Below are 21025 nucleotides of genomic sequence, written 5' to 3'. Positions count from 1 at the left end.
TTTTTAGAGGAAGAGATGAAACAAATGCAAGGTTATGGGTTTGGTCTTCACTCTCGAGGGAAGGATGGATGAGTCTTACACACTAGTGTTGTTTCTGCAGCAGTGGACCAACAGTGATTCGACGGGTAAGTTCACTGTAGTTTTACCACCGTGCATGAAAACAACACTAAGCTACCTCTGAACTTGCTTTCAGTTAATCGTTTTGTTTCATGTTAATATGTTTGCTGTAACACATACTGAAGACGAGCATGCTCTTTGGTGTGGTGTCTACTTGCAAAACGTGTTTTTCTTTTCTTCTTTTCCTTATTTTTAGATAAACATGAAACTCGATCCTGTAAAATAATGCACGTGATTATGATTATGAAAGGCTTGGTTGTAGGTCCTGGAAACCACTCACAACAAGGTAATATCTTTCTTACTAAACACAAACTTGATTTCGCTAGGTCATATTACAGATAATTTATGAAGTAAAGTTTTTATGTTAAGACTTCAAGAAACTATAAAAGGGATGGTTCACCCAAAAATGAAAGATGTCACGTTTGTAACGTGGGTGAGCAAATGACAGTTTTAATTTTTTGAAATGATCTCTAACCCTAGTTCCTTTGACCCTAAGATTTTCTTAAAATCATTGAAAAGAGAGAGGTATTTATCTATGGGGAAATAAAAAGGGTAAGGTTATTATGATGAGCATATTTTGATATCCAGTTGAAGCCTATGGCTGTTTTGAATTTAGCACATAATGAAAAAACTGCTGCAATCTTCATCTGCTGCCCATGGCTATTTTGTTTCGGGTGAAATGTTAAATGCATGATGAAATGGTTTAGGTTATAGACTTTTCTGTCTCTTTCAAGAGCTTTTGTTTCTCACTGACCAAAACGCTATTTTAGCCCTTTTCCTTTTTGTGTAATACATTATATTTTTTATGAGGATTTGAATTCATCCTACTAGTCCTTGTCCGTCTTAGGGGTTCAGTTTGGATAAATATTTAGAATTAAAGTTTATGAAGAATTACAATGTTTGTTTGTCTAAATCCTCTGTAAATTGGTCGTTTACATTTTTTTTTATTATAAGCATAAGCATTATACATAAGTCTGACTCTTATGATGATGGATTGATTCAGGCGTTTTTCTGTATGTTAGACATTTTAGGAAATTACCACTTTTCATGAAAGAATAGAATGAAAGAAAACTTGGTTTTCCTGCACTATTGCTGGAGCAGCAACAGTTAAGTTTGTGTTTAACTATAAAAAAGTTGGCCAGAAATTGAACAAATTGATGTGTTTACAGTGAAATCCAATTCATAGTCTCGCATTGTAACTGTCAAGCAGAGGATAATTTTACTTGCATCGTGTGCAATAAAGATAGACATAAATGGAAAGCTAAAGGTTCTACATTTACCAGGAGCTGGAAAAAGTTCTTCTCATAAAAACTTTATTAATAATGCAGTTATTAAAATACAATCATGGGCTGTAAATGCTGTCTTTCTCATTTAAAAGTCCCCAATGTCATCAAATATGTGAATGGATTGGGTTTGTTTTTCAGCCTCTATATGTTTGTGGTCTAGTTGAAGTTGATCTAAATTTAGGTACAATTTTTACTTATTTTTTCTTTTTTGCTGTTTATTATTTATAGTAAATATATATTTGTTTATGTACTTATTTAGTTATATACTTATTTACTTATTTAGTATTTAGAGTGGATTTTAAGAGTTTTGTAAGATGTGATGGTTAACTGCTCAGACATAGTGTGATAGCAGAGACTTCAGTCAGACAAGTCAAGTTTCTCCAAATTAGAGACTTACCAACAGTGAGTGAAGTGAAATACTCAAACCTGTGGTACTAGCAACAACGCCACGGTCATGGGTTCGATCCCTTGGGAATTATATCTTGTATAGCGATCTTGAATGCAATTTAAGCCACTTTGGATAAAATATATGCCAAATACATACATGTACAGTAAATTACTTACTACTACTGTTTTTAAATACATTACATTTATCGTCCTGTGAGAGAGTTTGTAAAATGCCCCTACAGCACAGAGAAAACGTACCTAAAGATATTTGAATCTCGTGAAAAAAAGAGTAAGACTTGAGCCATCACTTAGTTTTGGCCTTGAAATGCATAAGACTTGAGCTGACTTAGACTAAAGACTTTAGTCTTGACTTGAACACAGCGTTGTAGACTTGTAAACTTGTCTGGGTGCACAGTTGCAGTTTATCTGATAAAATTATATTGTGCTGTAACAAGAAATATCCAGCAACAGGCACCTCAGTTCAAACTCTTGTGATTTTTATATAGTGCAGGACTTGTGGACGACTGGCTCTTCTTCACAACCCTTGTTGCTGCCATGTTAAATTTTTGTAATATGCTGAACACACTGATTCACAGTGTCTTTTGATTCTCTGTGACGATTTTGTGGTGCTCCATTATATGTTGCCAGTATTGTTGCAGTGCTGTAAATCCCTACAGTGACAAGTTATTTTTATTGGCCATTTAATACTCCAAAAAGTTCATTTAAACAAACGCTTCAGTGAGTGTCAAATCTATTTTCATGTCCATGTAGATGTCTTGAAAGCATTATAGCACTCATGCTATTTGTATTACTGTGGTTTTAGTATGCTCTTAAAGTTAATTGAATGTGATGATGATCGTGTTGACAGGGACAGTAAAATATGACTTTAAGTTTCCCGTTGACTGTGGCTTTAACCGTTTAAAAAGAACCGACCTCACATATTGGGCCATCATGCCTAAAAGCCAAGATTCCATAAACTGTTATGGAATGCTGGGTAATGTGATCTGAGACCAACAAGAACACTGTGGGGGATCATCAGATATTTTCACTGCAACAAGCCCCAAAACGTTGCACTTCTGAACGCAGTTTTATTTGTGTGGTGTGTTTTATAGGTGAAACTCAGATTTGTCTTTTTATGCATTTTTCTTTCTCTACATCCTCGAGAGAGGTTTACATTTCAAAGATTTATTTACACTCAGAAAATTTAAAGGAGCTGAGGTTTGGAAACCTGATTGGAAATACAGGATGGGAATTTTCTTTTATATGGCTGAGGAGTTTTTACTGAGGCGTACAGGGCTACTGTTAATACTGGAGCTATATGAGACATACTGTATATGCAAGTATATCCAAAAATCAGTCTTATTCCCACTTTAAAAAATAGTTTTCATTTTTAGCGAGAAAAGGAAAACCTGCAGTAAATTGCTACAGTAAAAACCTATTTCATATGATCAAGCATCACAGAATGTAAAATTGATGATTTTGCCTAGTAAATAAGTACTGTATGAATCACTGTATGGGGAAAAAAAATCCCAGATATCCCTGTTTGACACTGTGTTGTGTTGTTATATTTTTTATATATATATTCGTTTTTTTTTTCATATTTAGTTATCAGTAATGGATAAATAAGGGTGTTTTGTTACATTTTCTGTTATTTGGTTAATGTTTATTGCATTATTTTGGTGTCGTGTTTGTCCCTTATTGTTCTTTGTCTTGCACCATCTGTTTACAAGAATTGGCCTTGTTTTATGGACAGGCCACTTATGATGAACTCTGTTGTGATTTTTTTTTTTTCTGTTGTATTACTAAATTGATATAACTGTATTTAATCAAATTATATAAATATAAGTATAAATTTCAGGCAACCACAGCTGAATTATTATTATTATTATTTTAACCATAAATTTAACAGCATATTTTTATAGTGTACTTCCAATGTAATTACCTCACCATAACCTCGATTTTAATTAGAATTTTTTTAAGTTACAAAGGAATAACAATTACTAACAGTTCTTATTTTTATGGAACGTTGCCGTGTTTATTATGAGTGATTTATCCACGCACATCAATATTTTTATATATCTGTCGGTAATATTTAATCAAAACATCTTTAATCAAAATCTTTCAATCAAGAACATTGTCCAAAGGCCAGATGAGTTTCACTTCTTTCTCTCTAGCAACTTGTCACTCACATGAAATGATTGCAGCAATTATCAAATTACAACGATCCAATCAATTCCATTCCTATATATTTTTCCTATATTCCTCATTCGATTACTGTTTCAGCTCATCCTATTTGGTTGCATTTTCCTTTTCATTCTAACATTGTTTTTTGTTGGTAAAATCAACATTATACCAAAAATGCAAATTGATGGAGCTTAATTTATATTTCATCCAGAGTATTGCTTGACATTAAATCATTTTTCATTTGTTTGTTGCTCTTCAAGTCTCAAGTTACTCCTCATTTAAACATTTAATTTAGTAAATCCATAATCATAGACATTAACTCAACCAGAACCAGAATAGTTTTATTGAAATATGGAATACAAGTCACAAACAATTAGCCGCATGTAATTTAAAGATGTCTCGTCTCCTTAACGTGGCAGATGTGTGGAGTGTGTAAGTACTGGCTCCACGTACTGTCCGCCCACCGTATTCAGTAGAGAAGCTCTGTCCATGTCTGGTGGTTTGGATTCAACCACTGTCATTTCAGTGGAATTTCCTAGCTTTAGAGTTCAGCTGAGTTTTTCTCACAGATTTGCACTTGCTTGTATATGTTTGGACTGACGAGGTGGCTGTGCGGTCGGCTCTAGTTCTTCAGTGATGCGTCCTTTCGTCAGTGCTTTAATAAGTCGTAATGTGAGACGCCAGGATCCTTTTATATTGTTCTTTATATTGTTAAAGGGATACTTCACCTCTGGAAAGATGAATGTGTATTTAAAATAGGTCATTTATGTAGAAGAAATGTGACATTATTTTTGAATTTGGAGCTTTCTAGACTGAGAAAAGCCAGAAAATGTGTTTTTGGCTTATGTGGATAGTTTTGTTAACTCCCAGAGTGCACTTGTTTCGCTGTCCTAGGAGGCCACTCCCAAGCCACGCCTACCGGTATCATCATTCCGGTATCATCATCATCATCCAGCTACAGTCATCATTAATCACCCCATCAAGGTCGGTCAGAAATCTTGGAGTAACGTTTGATGACCAGCTGACCTTCACAGATCACATTTCAATCGACCTTCACAGATCACATTTCGATCGACCTTCAGCTCGATCATGCAGGTTTGCACTGCACAACATCAGGAAGATCAGGCCCTTCCTAACTGAGCTTGCAACACAACTTCTCGTCCAGGCCCTGGTCATCTCTAGGCTTGACTACTGCAATGCTCTTCTGGCTGGACTTCCAGCATGTGCAACCAAACCCCTACAGATGATCCAGAATGCTGCAGCTCGTCTTGTCTTCAACGAGCCCAAGAGGGCCCACGTCACTCCTCTGTTCATCTCTCTACACTGGCTACCTCTCGCTGCTCGCATCAAGTTCAAGGCATTGACGCTTGCTTACAGATCTATCACAGGCTCAGCTCCCTCCTACTTTCACTCACTCCTACGAGTCTACATCCCTACCAGACACTTACGATCGGTCAACGAGCGACGTCTCGTGGTTCCATCACAGAAAGCCACAAAATCACTTTCCAGAACATTCTCATTCACAGTTCCATGCTGGTGGAACGCTCTCCCCACCCTCATCCGGAATGCAGAATCCCTGACAACATTCAAAAGACAGCTGAAAACCCATCTCTTCCGTGAGCACCTTAACCTTATAAAAAAATAAAATAAAAAAAAAACACTTCCTTTCCCTTGAAACATCACTTATCAGGCTTATGCTACTCTGAATAGTACCTGAACTTCGTATTTTGAGCACTTCTTGCGTTGTTGTTGTTTTTGCCTCTTCATGATGACTCGCTTAATTTAGTCCTAATTTGTAAGTCGCTTTGGATAAAAGCGTCTGCTAAATGACTAAATGTAAAATGTAAATGTACCGGTAAGAGAGCGCAGTTGAAAACAACAAGGCTAGGCTACTAGTAAGTCTCCGTGACGAGTTTGCCTGGGATTTCGAGATCGCCCAAAATGTCCGGGATTCGGCTATTGCGTTCTACAGTCGCCATTCATTATGTTTACTGTGGCGAGCAGGGCGAGGCTGGTGGCGTGATTACTGATGAGCGAGACGCACCGGTCTCGTATCTCTCACGGAGGAGCGGGAATGTTCTTAGCAATGTTAAAACGCACATCAACCGATCACTTGTTTAGCGTTCATGTAAACACTACATTCAGATTCACCAATCGGAATGAATTGTTTGATTGAAACAAAAGGTGTGCATGTAAACAATGAATGGCGACTGCAGAAAGCAAAAGCCGAATCCCGGACATTTTGGACGATCTCGACGGCCGGACATGTCCGGGAAAAAGAGGATAAAAGAGCCCCTACTATTCAGCTTTCTCCTACTACTCAGCTTTCTCCACAGAACAAGAGCCTGCTAGCTTAGCTTCCAAATAAAGACGGCTGACACTGTGTACATTCTGTGAGTGAGATCCCACCCTATGGGCGGGTTGAAAACCTGTGGGACAGCCCCTCCTACTGGCTGTAGTCTTTAGCCTCTGGCCAAAAAAATCCTCTGACGCAAAATGACGATTTTTGCGTCATCAGAGGATTTTTTCCAGACAAAAAATACATAAATCTCTCGTCTCAGGGGGATATGAGGGTGGAAAGCACGGTAATTCGAAAATATTTCAGGTTTTCTACTAATACAAAGCTTAATGCTAAATCCTGAAGTATCCCTTTAGTCCTCGTATCCAGACATCTTCCATCACTATACAAAGAAAAATGTTACGTCCTGGCGCCACAATATGGCCTTCTATTTATATATACACTCACCTGAAGGATTATTAGGAACACCTGTTCAATTTCTCATTAATGCAATTATCTAATCAACCAATCACATGGCAGTTGTTTCAATACATTTAGGGGTGTGGTCCTGGTCAAGACAATCTCCTGAACTCCAAACTGAATGTCAGAATGGGAAAGAAAGGTGATTTAAGCAATTTTGAGCGTGGCATGGTTGTTGGTGCCAGACGGGCCGGTCTGAGTATTTCACAATCTGCTCAGTTACTGGGATTTTCACGCACAACCATTTCTAGGGTTTACAAAGAATGGTGTGAAAAGGGAAAAACATCCCGTATGCGGCAGTCCTGTGGGCGAAAATGCCTTGTTGATGCTAGAGGTCAGAGGAGAATGGGCCGACTGATTCAAGCTGATAGAAGAGCAACTTTGACTGAAATAACCACTCGTTACAACCGAGGTATGCAGCAAAGCATTTGTGAAGCCACAACACGCACAACCTTGAGGCGGATGGGCTACAACAGCAGAAGACCCCACCGGGTACCACTCATCTCCACTACAAATAGGAAAAAGAGGCTACAATTTGCACGAGCTCACCAAAATTGGACAGTTGAAGACTGGAAAAATGTTGCCTGGTCTGATGAGTCTCGATTTCTGTTGAGACATTCAGAGTCAGAATTTGGCGTAAACAGAATGAGAACATGGATCCATCATGCCTTGTTACCACTGTGCAGGCTAGTGGTGGTGGTGTAATGGTGTGGGGAATGTTTTCTTGGCACACTTTAGGCCCCTTAGTGCCAATTGGGCATCGTTTAAATGCCACGGCCTACCTGAGCATTGTTTCTGACCATGTCCATCCCTTTATGACCACCATGTACCCATCCTCTGATGGCTACTTCCAGCAGGATAATGCACCATGTCACAAAGCTCGAATCATTTCAAATTGGTTTCTTGAACATGACAATGAGTTCACTGTACTAAAATGGCCCCCACAGTCACCAGATCTCAACCCAATAGAGCATCTTTGGGATGTGGTGGAACGGGAGCTTCGTGCCCTGGATGTGCATCCCACAAATCTCCATCAACTGCAAGATGCTATCCTATCAATATGGGCCAACATTTCTAAAGAATGCTTTCAGCACCTTGTTGAATCAATGCCACATAGAATTAAGGCAGTTCTGAAGGCGAAAGGGGGTCAAACACAGTATTAGTATGGTGTTCCTAATAATCCTTTAGGTGAGTGTGTGTATATATATATATATATGTGGGGGCCATTTTAGTACAGTGAACGCATTGTCATGTTCAAGAAACCAATTTGAAATGATTCGAGCTTTGTGACATGGTGCATTATCCTGCTGGAAGTAGCCATCAGAGGATGGGTACATGGTGGTCATAAAGGGATGGACATGGTCAGAAACAATGCTCAGGTAGGCCTAAGGGGCCTAAAGTGTGCCAAGAAAACATCCCCCACACCATTACACCACCACCACCAGCCTGCACAGTGGTACCAAGGCATGATGGATCCATGTTCTCATTCTGTTTACGCCAAATTCTGACTCTACCATCTGAATGTCTCAACAGAAATCGAGACTCATCAGACCAGGCAACATTTTTCCAGTCTTCAACTGTCCAATTTTGGTGAGCTCGTGCAAATTGTAGCCTCTTTTTCCTATTTGTAGTGGAGATGAGTGGTACCCGGTGGGGTCTTCTGCTGTTGTAGCCCATCTGCCTCAAGGTTGTGCGTGTTGTGGCTTCACAAATGCTTTGCTGCATACCTCGGTTGTAACGAGTGGTTATTTCAGTCAAAGTTGCTCTTCTATCAGCTTGAATCAGTCGGCCCATTCTCCTCTGACCTCTAGCATCAACAAGGCATTTTCGCCCAGAGGACTGCCGCATACGGGATGTTTTTCCCTTTTCACACCATTCTTTGTAAACCCTAGAAATGGTTGTGCGTGAAAATCCCAGTAACTGAGCAGATTGTGAAATACTCAGACCGGCCCGTCTGGCACCAACAACCATGCCACGCTCAAAATTGCTTAAATCACCTTTCTTTCCCATTCTGACATTCAGTTTGGAGTTCAGGAGATTGTCTTGACCAGGACCACACCCCTAAATGTATTGAAGCAACTGCCATGTGATTGGTTGATTAGATAATTGCATTAATGAGAAATTGAACAGGTGTTCCTAATAATCCTTTAGGTGAGTGTATATATCACACACACGCACACACACGCACACGTTATATAAACACCAACTTTTATGTTGAATGTGATAAATGAATTTTACAGCACTGGCTTGACTATTTTTTTTGCTCACCAGCCAGGCAGCCACCGTGACTAGTGGTTTTTCAAAGTTACTATCCACTCAGCATTTTCACTGGCCACAATTTTGACATCGATACCATGTGGAAAAATGCCATATAGATATTTTTTATATTATCTCATAATTTGGTAGCAGGTACTGCATATTAGGCTGCTGTCACTTTAAGACCTGACGCACAGATCCATTATACTGTTACACATGCGTTTTCTTTCTCAGCTGTTTTTACATTCACTTAAAACATAACTGACTGTGTTTACGTGAATACTTGCCAAGACCAGCATTTTGACATTTTGTGTGTATTTGACTGTTTAAGCTCACTTTGGGTGTGAGCACAATATCTGCGGGAATGAGAAATCCCTGTTGAATCACCTGTTCAAGCCAAGGTTGCCAAGTCTGCAGTTTTTCCCTACACCAAACATTATTTGTAGGGCCCCTTCCTTCCAATAATCACAAAAAGCTTTGTGCTTTGTTACTTGTGATAAGAAACAAAGTCTGAGCTTTCAAATTCTGTCCATTTTATTACGAAATTCAAACAATAAATGGTGTTTTGACGCTCTTAATGTGAAGTGACAGATCGCTGTAGCGCCAGTTCAAGCGCCAGTCGTCTCTCTTCCACTTTAATGCAAGAAAAAAATGAAAAGTAACGAAAAAACATACATGAACTGACATAACCAACTTGACTTTACAAATAATATTTAATGATGGCAATTTCCACTTGTAAGAGCATTATGACCGATTTCAGGGGTTTGGATGAGAAAGTGATATTTTATATAGAATAAAATAACTGTCTGGATTTTGTCACAGCAGACTAAACATAGTCATTGAAAAAATTCACATAATGAATACTTGCAAGTTGACGTATAATAAATGGTTTTTCTTTTCAGTTTCACTTTTTTCATAGAATAGAGAACATAACACTAAGTAAATACTGAATTAGAGGAACATAGAAAGGCAGTTCTTTTTGGCCCTAATATTATTATATTACTAGTTCTTTATTACTTTATTATGCATTGATATAACATTTTCAGTGTTAATTACGGTGATAACTTTGGTTGGATGTGTATGAAGATACAGTACATTTAAAAAGCAGTTTCTCCTTTGTCTCTCTAGTATCTTGAATTGCATTTATGTGGTACTGGATTAGTAACTTGCTAGTGAGGAGTTTAAACTGCACTCCTTTGCTTCTCAGGTGAGAATTGTTCATTTGCTATTGTAGTAAAAACAAAATCCTATTATTAATAAATTTTTGTTTAAATATATTTTTTTGCTCTAGCTTCAGTATTACTCTTGCTTATTCTTACCGTGGAAATCCAGAGTTCTCGCGAGAGCACAAGTTGAATTTGCTCAGCGAGTTTACTCTGGCGTCGAGTAAGGATGCTCATTAAATATGCCCTTGTCCGAGCTGCACCAATCACATCGGGTTGTTTGATATAGGCGGGCCAGAGGCGAGCTAAACAGATGATGACAGCGCAGTGACGAAGTCATTAGTAAACATTGCAAGATGGCTGTGGATGAACACCAGTTGTTTGAAACAGCTTTGGATGCTACAATGAACGAGTTAGACTTGGCTTTTTATTTTCATTAGTCGATGCCAGACCATTAATCTTTCAGATTTAGGTCTGGATTTCCAGGCTAGCTTATTCTTGAAATATATATTGAAACTTACCAAACTTACCAAGTATTGTTGGCTCTTGTATAATAAATTAGTACTGCTTGTGATGTTTCTCATTTGTAAGTCTCTTTGAATGAAAGCATCTGTTATACACGTAAATGTAAATTTGGTAAGTGATATTATTCCTCCCTTCAAGGCCAGGCCACATGTCTCATAGAGCTAGTGCTGATAGTTTAGCTGGAATCATGTCTTTGAATTCACTTCAAAGATGTCTCGCTTGCTGAAAGTGGCAGAGTTGAAAATGACACAATACTTTCTTAACCTTAACATCACAGTTAATTATGTCTTTTCCCTCTGTTCAGTTAACAGCTGCCTGGCACCTGCTGCGAACTAATAAATAAGAGCAATTACAAAGCAGATTCGTTTAAGTCATTTTTCATAGCCGTTCTGTAGACAATAAACATGCCAGCCAGCCACAAGTTTGTCCCACAGTTTACACATTATACCGCATAATAAAAAAAGAATGAAAGCATATGAAAACATTATTTTCATTTGTCTAATGAATCTGTCGTGCCATGGCACATTTTATATACGATCATAATGTTTGTTCTAGCATAGAAGTGCTCTGAAAATGAAGACTAAATAAGTATTCATTTCCCAGTCAGATTACACAGCTGTGTTTAGCAATCTGTGGTTATATTAAAAAGAAAGAATTCCTTAAATTAAATCATATGGTTCTCAGTCTTATGAATTTGTTCCAATTAGAAATTTCCTTTAAAACTTAAACCTTATTTTTTTAATTATTTAGCAGGTTATTTCATTCAGCATCATTCTTAAAATGTTTGTTAATAAAATATTATATAGTGAATGGTACAAAGTTCCTTTAAATACCATTGAATGTCTTGAAAATTGAATTTAGCTGAGGTGTTTAATTTCATCCTCCTAACACTTGGTTGGAAGGAATTTTAAAGACCTCTGGTAAAGTCTGAACAGAGTGACATATGATGTTTCTCCATTGAGCTCTTTAGGGATGAAAGCGTAATGGACAACAACGCATTAGTGAAGCACTACTTTTAACAGTCTGATAAAAAGGTTCATTGAGTGCAAAAGGTGAAGATACCGTGGGTTCAGGGAATCTTATTAGGCCAATTACACTGAATCAATCCATTAGTCATGCTGTGATGTAACTTGTGTGTCCTCATGAGTATGTAGAGATTTATTATTTTATTATTCAAATCACATTTGTATAGCGCTTTTCACAATACATATTCAAAAGCAGCTTTACTGAAAATGCATGTCTACATTACATTTTAATGATCTTTTACCAGAGGTGACTAAGTAATGTATTTCAGAAATGTACATATACAAATCACTCAGACGTCATGTATTCATTTTAGGCAGAAACAATGAGCTTATTGAAGTAATCATTACAAATATTATGCGCATTTGTTTTCTTTATTTTCTGTGGGTAACTGACCACATTTTTGCAATGAACCATGGAAATCTACAACAATTTTGCTAAAGAAGTGTCTACTTTTATTTATTTTTCATTAATTTGTGTGCCTTTATTTTGTTTGTCATAAATTACAATTCTGAGATGTAGTTCTGTGTTGTGGTTATCGGAGTTTTAGTAAGTATAATATATTTATGATAGTCTGCCAGACATTTAGTCATCATTATATTTAGCTAATTAGATTCCTCGCCACTTATTCTGCAAGAGAAAACCACTGTGACCCATTGCTGAATGTTTCCATTTAAATGACGCATTCTGTAAGGCAGCATGGTTGTAAACTTAAACTGACTTTTAAAAAAAAGTGAGAACTTTTTGCAAGAGTAATTGATAAACTTATGATATTGTACCTAAATGTTTATACTCATTTACAATATAGTATTAATAGAATTTGGGATGTGAGAATTTTCAGTAATTTTTATGTGTTTAGTCAAAGCAGTAGCGTGGGGCAGCGCCCATGAGGACTCATTTTACCTTAAAATCCTCTTGCCAGCCCAATTATGGCAGCACATCACTGGATCACTTAAGCGAATGTGTGCGGCGTGTTAAAGCGTGCATGAACTCAGCACAGTAGTTCGACTGTTGGACAGGAGAGACCTTTTGAAGACCATTCCCCACTGTTCCAGGCCTGCTTCTCGTTAGCTGAGGGATGTGGTACATTAGAATCTCTGCATTTGGTACCAGATCTCTGTATCTTCTACTGCCAGAGGTTCCAACCAACCTGTCAGGGTACAAATGTGTCACTGTTTCTCTTTACTGGGCCAGTGTGTCTGAACAACCTGCACACCCAAAGAAAAGCAAAACAAACACCATGACCAATGCATGAGAGGACTGACAGAGTTGTTTTTTTATTTTAACCATATTGGCTACTAATGCATTCTGCCATGTGCAGTGATTCTGACCTCAGTGGTCGTGTATGTCACCCCTGCCCTGTGGAGCTTGGCGAGTTGGTATCATCCATTAAGATGAGCTGCCATAACAAAGGCATTCTTGCAGTTAAAGGGTTAGTTCACCCAAAAATGAAAATTCTGTCAGTAATTACCCACCCTCATGTTGTTCCAACCCCGTTAGACTTTCATTCATCTTTGGAACACAAATGAAGATATTTTTGATTAAATCTGAGAGCTGTCTCACTCCTCCATAGGCTTCTATGTTATTGAAACTTGCCAGCGCAGAAAGTTAGTAAATAATTCAACTATTCATTTTCTTCTATGTGGGTCTCTGGTGAGTTCACTTAGGGTAACAGAGCAGTGCTTCTAGGTTGTATGTCAGAACGTAGGCTCGACGCTGGTCGTGTGTGTGGATGCGTGTGATGCTGGCCAATAGTGAGCCTACGTTCTGATGTACAACCCAGAAGCGCTGCGCTGTTACACTACGTGAACTCACTCTGAGGCCCACACAGAAGAAAATGAATAGTTGAATAAAGTCGTTATTTTTGTTTGTTTTTGCGCACAAAAAGTATTCTCGTCATTTGATAAACTTATGGTTTCAATTACATAGAAGCTTATGGAGGAGTGATCCAGCTCTCAGATTTAATCAAAAATATCTTAATTTGTGTTCTGAAAATGAACGAAAGTCTTTCGGGGTTGGAACAACATGAAGGTGAGTAATTACTGACAGAATTTTCATTTTTGGGTGAACTATCCCTTTAAGACTATGTTTAAAAGGAAGTTCACACTGACTGAGATTCACAATGAAAAATGGTTTATTTTCTTTTTACTATGTGAGACCAAGCAGGAACACCTACTGGAAATGAATGGCTGAAGACTCTATCATTGTGAGCACAGCATAATCCAGCTTTTGATAAGACAAGTAGTACAGTATTATCATTACTCAAATATGTAAATTTTGTTACTAAGTTGGGCTCATCAGAATTATGTATAATATCTTTTTGCATATCTTACATTTAATCATTTATGATTTGCAAATAAGATTTGTAAGATTTTTTTTAATGTTTGAAAGAAGTCTCTTATGCTCATCAAGGATGCATTTATTTGATTAAAAGTACTATAAAAAATAATAGTTTAAAATAATACTTTTCTATTTGAATATGTTTTAAAATGTAATGTATCACTGTGATGGGAAGACTAAATTGTCAGCATCATTACTCCAGTCTTCAGTGTCACATGATCCTTCTTATGGTCACTTTTGATACATTCTGTGCATCTTTGCTTAATAAAAGTAGTAATTTCTTTAAAAAAAAACTTTGAACTGTATAGTATGAGGATGTGTTCTTTTCTTGTTCACCTTATAATTGTAATTATTATATTAATTATAATTATTATCCTATAATTGTTTTCCCTTTGTAGTAAATAGTGACTGGTGAAAGGGCTGAACAGCGCTTTGCATTCTGTACCAGTTTAGAAGATGGAACCACCAAACTCCGCTTCAACATGCACCAGTTCCTCTTGAGGTCTTCCACGAACACACTTGATCTGAAATCTCTTGTTTGAATTCATTGTCCAAATGCGTACATTTTTCTGATGTTTTTTCCAGGTACCTTGGGAATCATCACAGGTGCATCTCTACTTAAAAACATTTGTGGGACCCCTGAATCATTTCTACAGTGGCCGTTTGATGATCTGCATTCAGAGGGAAAGGAACTTGAAGAACATCATGAGGCCTGCTGGTCTCAGCCCAGCGGTTGCACAGCTGGAACAGTGTGGCCCGGTTAACAGTGATGAAAAGTACCTTTCCTCTTTAAATCAAGCGATTCACTTGGAAGGTCTGAAGATGTGTAGCTTGTCTGAGTCACCTGTGTCGATAAGAACAGATGATCTCGATTTGGTCTGTTCCACAGAAAGTGCCATTGTGTCGTATTTCAGCGGGGTTAACAGTGACTCATCCTGCACTCTCTCAGTTGGAGATAACCTATCGCACGTTAGCGACACATTGTCCCCCTCCTTATTCTACTCTTCCATGTCCATGTTTTCTTTCAGTGCCTTCTCTCCGTCCTTCTCTTCCCCTTCCTCCAGCCACTCATCTGGCTCAATGTCAGAGCTAAGTTTGACTTCTCCATCTTTTTCAACTTTCTGCGGTCCACCTGAGGCCCAGGACCTTCTCTACAGTTGCACGCCACAGGAGAAATCTCCAGAAGGATGTTTGTATTCCAAGTCTCCTAAGCAAGAACCTGTTGTTGAATTTCATCTTTGTAACAAGAAGCTTCTACACAAGGAAGAACTGCTTCATTATCTCTGCACTGACTCGGGCACAGCCAAGGAACAAACCCAGCACCTTAATGTTGAGGAGCTTCCCACACAGCAGCAGTTCAAGAATGGTTTGGCACTGAGTGGGATGCCTGGAGTTGAGGGAATGAATGGACACCTGAGGGAAGAACAGCCATGTAGATGGATGGATTGTAGGGCTAACTATGGACAGAAGGAAGAACTGGTGAGACACATAGAGAAAGTTCACATAGATCAGCGAAAAGGGGAGGAATTTACCTGCTTCTGGGCTGGATGTGTCCGTCGGCACAAGCCCTTCAATGCTCGATACAAACTGCTTATTCACATGAGAGTCCATTCTGGTGAGAAGCCCAACAAATGCACGGTGAGTTTATTTTTTTTATGCTGTATACATGCATATTTGCCCTTTTACTGCAAGAACAGGGCATACAAAAAATGTCCCAAAATTCCACAAACTTGTGACATCATCTTGACCTGCATGTTAGGAAAACAAATAATCGAATTCCATTTTCATCGTTTTTACACAAAAGCCACGGTCAGGCCAAACCGTTCTCATTGCCGTTCTCATTACGTGCTGATCCGGCCCAGCCGGTAAGGATATGGTTTAATTTTCCACAGTGGGGCTGATAACGGAGCTCTTTGGAATGTTACATAAATGCGTCAGTAGTTACCTTGGTAATGCAACAGTTTACAGACTATATAAGATGTAAATAGAGACCATGTTATGGAGGATGATCAGATATTTCTTTTAATTGTATTATTATCTTGTTAACTTCACTCAAATAGCATGCATTGCCAGCTACAGAGAAACTGGCAGCCAGACAAGACAAGTGACCAATCCTGAGTCCCAACGTTATTACATGCATTCTATCAGCACGGTTAGCCGAGAATGTACAGAACCGAGCTCAAGTGGAAATATAACAGGAACTGTCCTTTACCATTCTTAGAACCGCTCAGCCTGATTGTGAAAAAGTGGCTAAACTGTAGCGTTGACTTCATTTTTCGAGCTAAAACATTTAACCCTGTTACCAAAGTAATCAATCAAAGATAAAAGATGGAAAATCTGAATTTATCAACATCTACAAACAAATTCAAAATTTTCCCAAACTAGATCTAGCCTGCTATTATTATTCAAACAGTTGTTGGTAATAAACAAATCTTATATAAAATGAATAGAAATTTATATTTAAATGATATTTGGTGAGCTGCATAAACATCATTTTCTGATGTCTTTTTTACCCTCTTGTTGCTTACTTACACAAGTATCACATCTATATCAAATTGTGCCAGACTCTGACTCAGGTGTTGTTTTACTAATACATAGTTTGTATCAATCAGTAAAAATTCAAGAGATTTTTCTTTTAAATCATGCCAATTCTTTGAAGTAAGACATTTGTGAAAGACTGACATGTGGACTCAATTTCTCTTAACCTCCAAAGATGGATGCATTGCAGATTTGAGAGATTTAGACATTTTAGAGTTGTTTATAGTTCACGTACAAATTGCCTTCGTGAGAGATGCTTGAAGTCTGATATTATGCAATGATCAATTTAGTCAACTTATTCCAGGATAACTTTGAAGAAGTTTTTTAGCCTAAGATTTTTTAAAATTAATTTCCTGATTGTTCTTTAGGTACTCAACAAGTGTGACTTGTAAGTGCCCTTATGCTCTGTTAGCTGATATTGAATTATAAGAACAAGAATTGTATTTAATACTGTTCCGTCTCTTATTTTTGCAGAGAGATTTGCAGATATATATATAATATATATAATACAGACTATAACACAGAATGCAGTAACTGTTAGCAGTTATATCCATTACATGCTCAAATATATTATTGTAGGCAGGGATAAACTATAATAATTTAATACTTTAATGAAGCTGTGTTTCATTTCCTTCACAATGAGCCACATAGGAAATGTGTTTCTTTTTAGTGATGTAAGATAGCCATGGGATATTTTTTTTTAATCTATTTGCTGTTTTTATTTGTTTTATTTTTCTCTTTAAACTGTGATGGCCGAAGGACTATAATTTGGGAACTATAATTGTCAGATTTTTACACTTAAATGTAGTTGGATTATTACAATTTGTAACATTGTGAATTTTTTATATAGGCCTTTTTTTCTTTTTTCTTTTTACAGCATAGCTATCCATACAAAATGAACATTCATATGGATTTTGTAAAAAAAAAAATTTAAAAAAAATTTAATACTATGTTATCAAGATCAAACATATTTTAAAAGTAAGAGTATATCATACATAATGCAGAAATTGTCTACGTTAACGTAAGTGTAAGTGTAATTCACCAAAAGTATATTTAGTTTGGATAAATGTCTGCTAAAAATGTAAACGTCAACTTAATTTACATTTTATAGTTTTTTATGCATAGATATAAGGATGCTCAATGAAACCCTATTCTTTTTTCATATAACCTCATCATGACATCACACCTGTGACCGCCAAAATGTGTTTTATAATTTTGCAGAATTGCTCCAACCAAAAGTCTGCATGACTGCGGCTGCCACCTTGAATCAGCCGGGCTTATTACTGACTCCCTCGCTGGCCTCTCTCCAACTCAAACATCTTAGCAGAGCCTTGTTCTAACAGGAACCAACTTTGAACATGTCTGTTTAATAAACTTTGTCAAGTGGCATGTGCTTGTGTGTGGATCTTCAGAACAGGCCTCATAAATGTGCATGAATTGACAACACAAATGGCACTTTTTGCAATTTACAACTAAAGGAACATTACAGTTTTATGTGGCTTGATATCTATAATTTCCCAACATAATTTTTCAACTTAAAGCAGTTACCCACATGTCTTTCGAAACCCATATGCCTTTCTTTCTTCTTGCTTTCTAATGTTCTGTGGAACACTAAATGAATTATTGCTAACTTGAACAGCTAATGCTAATACAATGAAAGTGAATGATTTTTGAGTAAATAATTGCTTAAATGTCAGTCTTTTCAGAAGAACTTGGAAAATATACACACATAGAAGTCGCTTCTTTTATGACGCTTTTTTTGTGTGTCATTTTGGAGCTTGACACCCCCATCCACTTTCATTGAATAAAAGAGAGCAGCTTGAACATTCTTCAGAGGTTCCCCTTTTGTGTTTCATGGAAGAGAGTCAGTCATACGGGTTTGTGAGGGTGAGTGAATGATGCCAGGGTTTTCATTTTTGGGTGGACTACTGTTACATAACTGTCACTGTGGCAAAAGCATTTTCTGTTTCAAAACTGGTATCATTTTGAGTGTTAAAAAAAGACATGGAAATGTTTCATGCAAGCGTTTTTTTTTTTTTTTTTTTTGTATCAGACAAGAAATGTTTGTTTTTTTGAGGTGGAATGGCATTAGGTGACAGTTTCACCAAAACAATCTTCCTTCTGTTTAATATCATCCTCTAATTAATATTAATTCCTGCTTACAGTGCAAAGCATGTTGTGCTCTCTGCCGCTGGACTATTAAGTCATAATTTGCATGTATATGTACATTCTCATACAGTGAAGGACCTGGAGATATTTGTGAAGACTTGTTTTCTTCATATTTCTGTGTGTATGGGTGCTGTCTTACAGTTTGAAGGCTGCAGTAAGGCCTTTTCCCGTCTGGAGAACCTGAAGATCCACCTACGCAGCCACACCGGAGAGAAGCCCTACATATGCCAGCATCCCGGCTGTTTCAAGGCCTTCAGCAACTCTAGTGATCGCGCCAAACACCAGCGCACACACCTGGACACGGTATGCATTACCGTTCTTACTGCTCTATCAGGTTAAAAAAACACGCACACAAAAAAAACGACATTAAAAAATGCACTGCAAACAATTATACAATGGAGTTCAAAAGACTGGGAAGAGAAAAAAATTAATATAAAATATTTAATTAATGTAACATTTATTCAGAATAAGCCCATAATATATATATATATATATATATATATATATATATATATATATATATATATATATAATATTATCGCAGGTTTTTCGGTCACTAATTAAATAAACAAACTAAGACCCCACAGTGTATTTATGTAGTTATGTTTCATCATGAATATGCACTCAGTCATGTGTGTTACCCAGTCTGAAAAGGTATACACCAATAATGAAAACAAACAAGTGAGGAAAGCTTACTTGTCACTTTTTCCAGACATAGTAGTCCCCTAAAATAACAGGGTTTTATTTACACTCAATTCAGAGTAAGGAATTATAGTCTGGAACAGTGGAGAGGTCTCCTTTTACTTTAATGACTTAAGAAAAAACTTAAGCCACTTCAGTGACTACTAGCTCTGGCTGCACATCTCTTTCCGCAGCTCTCATGCCAGCCTGTAAAGCTGTGTAATAACCAGCTTGCAAGTGATATCTGTCTCCTAAGTACATATAAGTCAACAGAGCTGATTTATTCAAAACAGGGTGGTTTGGTTTCATTCGCTGCTGTCAGTAAGGTTTTGATGACAGCTATACCACTTCTAATTGTAGATGTGCTAACCGTGCAAAAATCATAATTCGTCACTTAGATGAGGAGCACATCTGTGAAGGGGATTGTTTAGGGTTGTTATCATTATGTCACTACGTATTATTAATGCAGACCTTGGGAAAGTTATCCAATAAAGCATTTATTTTTCCTTCTCACCCTCTAAATGTGCAGCTGAAACACATGATGTAAGAAGTGCTAGAGAGACAACATTATTGATTAGTCTGTACTGTTTTCAGAATTTGTGTAGCTCAAGGTGACGTGTGTGGTTAATATTTGAAGTGGACAGATGCAGAGATTTCATAATATTTACTGAATGTTTTTGTGTGCGTATCACTCTGCACATGTGTATCAGCCTGTGGAGGGTTTGTTTGATGTTGTCATGTGAAGAATCTGAAAAAGTCATGAACTGTCCCATACTTTTGAGTTTAGAAGGTTAAGTATTTATTAATTTTCATAACATAGTGTATTTTTTAATTTTGGGATTAAAATTAATTTTGCCGCATAGTCAAAAACAACATAAAGTGTTTTCAACTGTTAATATAATGAAGAAAAAGCTCTAATTAAAAATTAAATTCTTCAAAAGAAAACCTTAACTAGTTTGGCATATAGACTACGGTTCAAAAGTTTGTAGATTTTTAAAGAAGTCTCTTATACTCACCAAGGCTGGATTTATTTTATGAAAAATACAGTAAAATTATTCAATATTATTACAATTTAAAATAACTGTTTTCTATTTGAATAAATTAAAAATGTAATTTATTCCTCAGTATCACATGATCCTTCAGAAATCATTCTAATATGCTGATTTGATATTCAAGAAACATTTCTTATTATTATCAAGGTGTCATGTGCTTTTAGTTAAAATCCCAAGGATGATGTGTGACACAGAATGAACAATAACAGACTCAAACACGAAAAGCAATTACACTACACAAGAACCATAGAACTCAACTTAACACTAGCTATTTTTCCATCCACCTTTTTTTATGCGCATTTTGGAAAATTGCATAAAAAACTGCTGGATGGAAACGCCAAGATGTGCATAAATTTGAAAAATGTGCATACAAAAAACGTATGTGCTCATTTGAGTCGGATAAATTTTTTTATCCGATAAGAAAACATGCTCATAAACAATGATGGAAACAAATTTATTGAATAAATTCCTCCATGCGCATCAAAAAAATGATGTGACTTTGCGAATTGCGATGGGACCGCATAACTGGACTAACTAGCGGAGTGA

At 37.1% G+C, this 21025-nt stretch overlaps 1 protein-coding gene across 1 annotated transcript in view; it reads left to right on the top strand.

The window, feature by feature from the left end:
• The first annotated feature begins 135 nt into the window (after positions 1 to 135).
• The window catches only part of glis1a (GLIS family zinc finger 1a), a 33827-nt gene continuing 12937 nt past the window's right edge, over positions 136 to 21025 (top strand). Inside the window, exons 1-4 of the mRNA XM_082172005.1 lie at positions 136 to 403; positions 14438 to 14541; positions 14625 to 15677; positions 18888 to 19049. Coding sequence (XP_082028131.1) covers positions 14706 to 15677; positions 18888 to 19049 — 1134 coding nt within the window. The 5' untranslated portion in view covers positions 136 to 403; positions 14438 to 14541; positions 14625 to 14705. The remainder of the gene's footprint in view (positions 404 to 14437; positions 14542 to 14624; positions 15678 to 18887; positions 19050 to 21025) is intronic.

Source organism: Leuciscus leuciscus (assembly GCF_965113295.1).
Source record: "Leuciscus leuciscus genome assembly, chromosome: 6".
NCBI classification, from domain to species: domain Eukaryota; kingdom Metazoa; phylum Chordata; class Actinopteri; order Cypriniformes; family Leuciscidae; genus Leuciscus; species Leuciscus leuciscus.
Note: the sequence above shows the minus strand (reverse complement) of the source record. Positions and strands in the feature narration are given on the sequence as shown.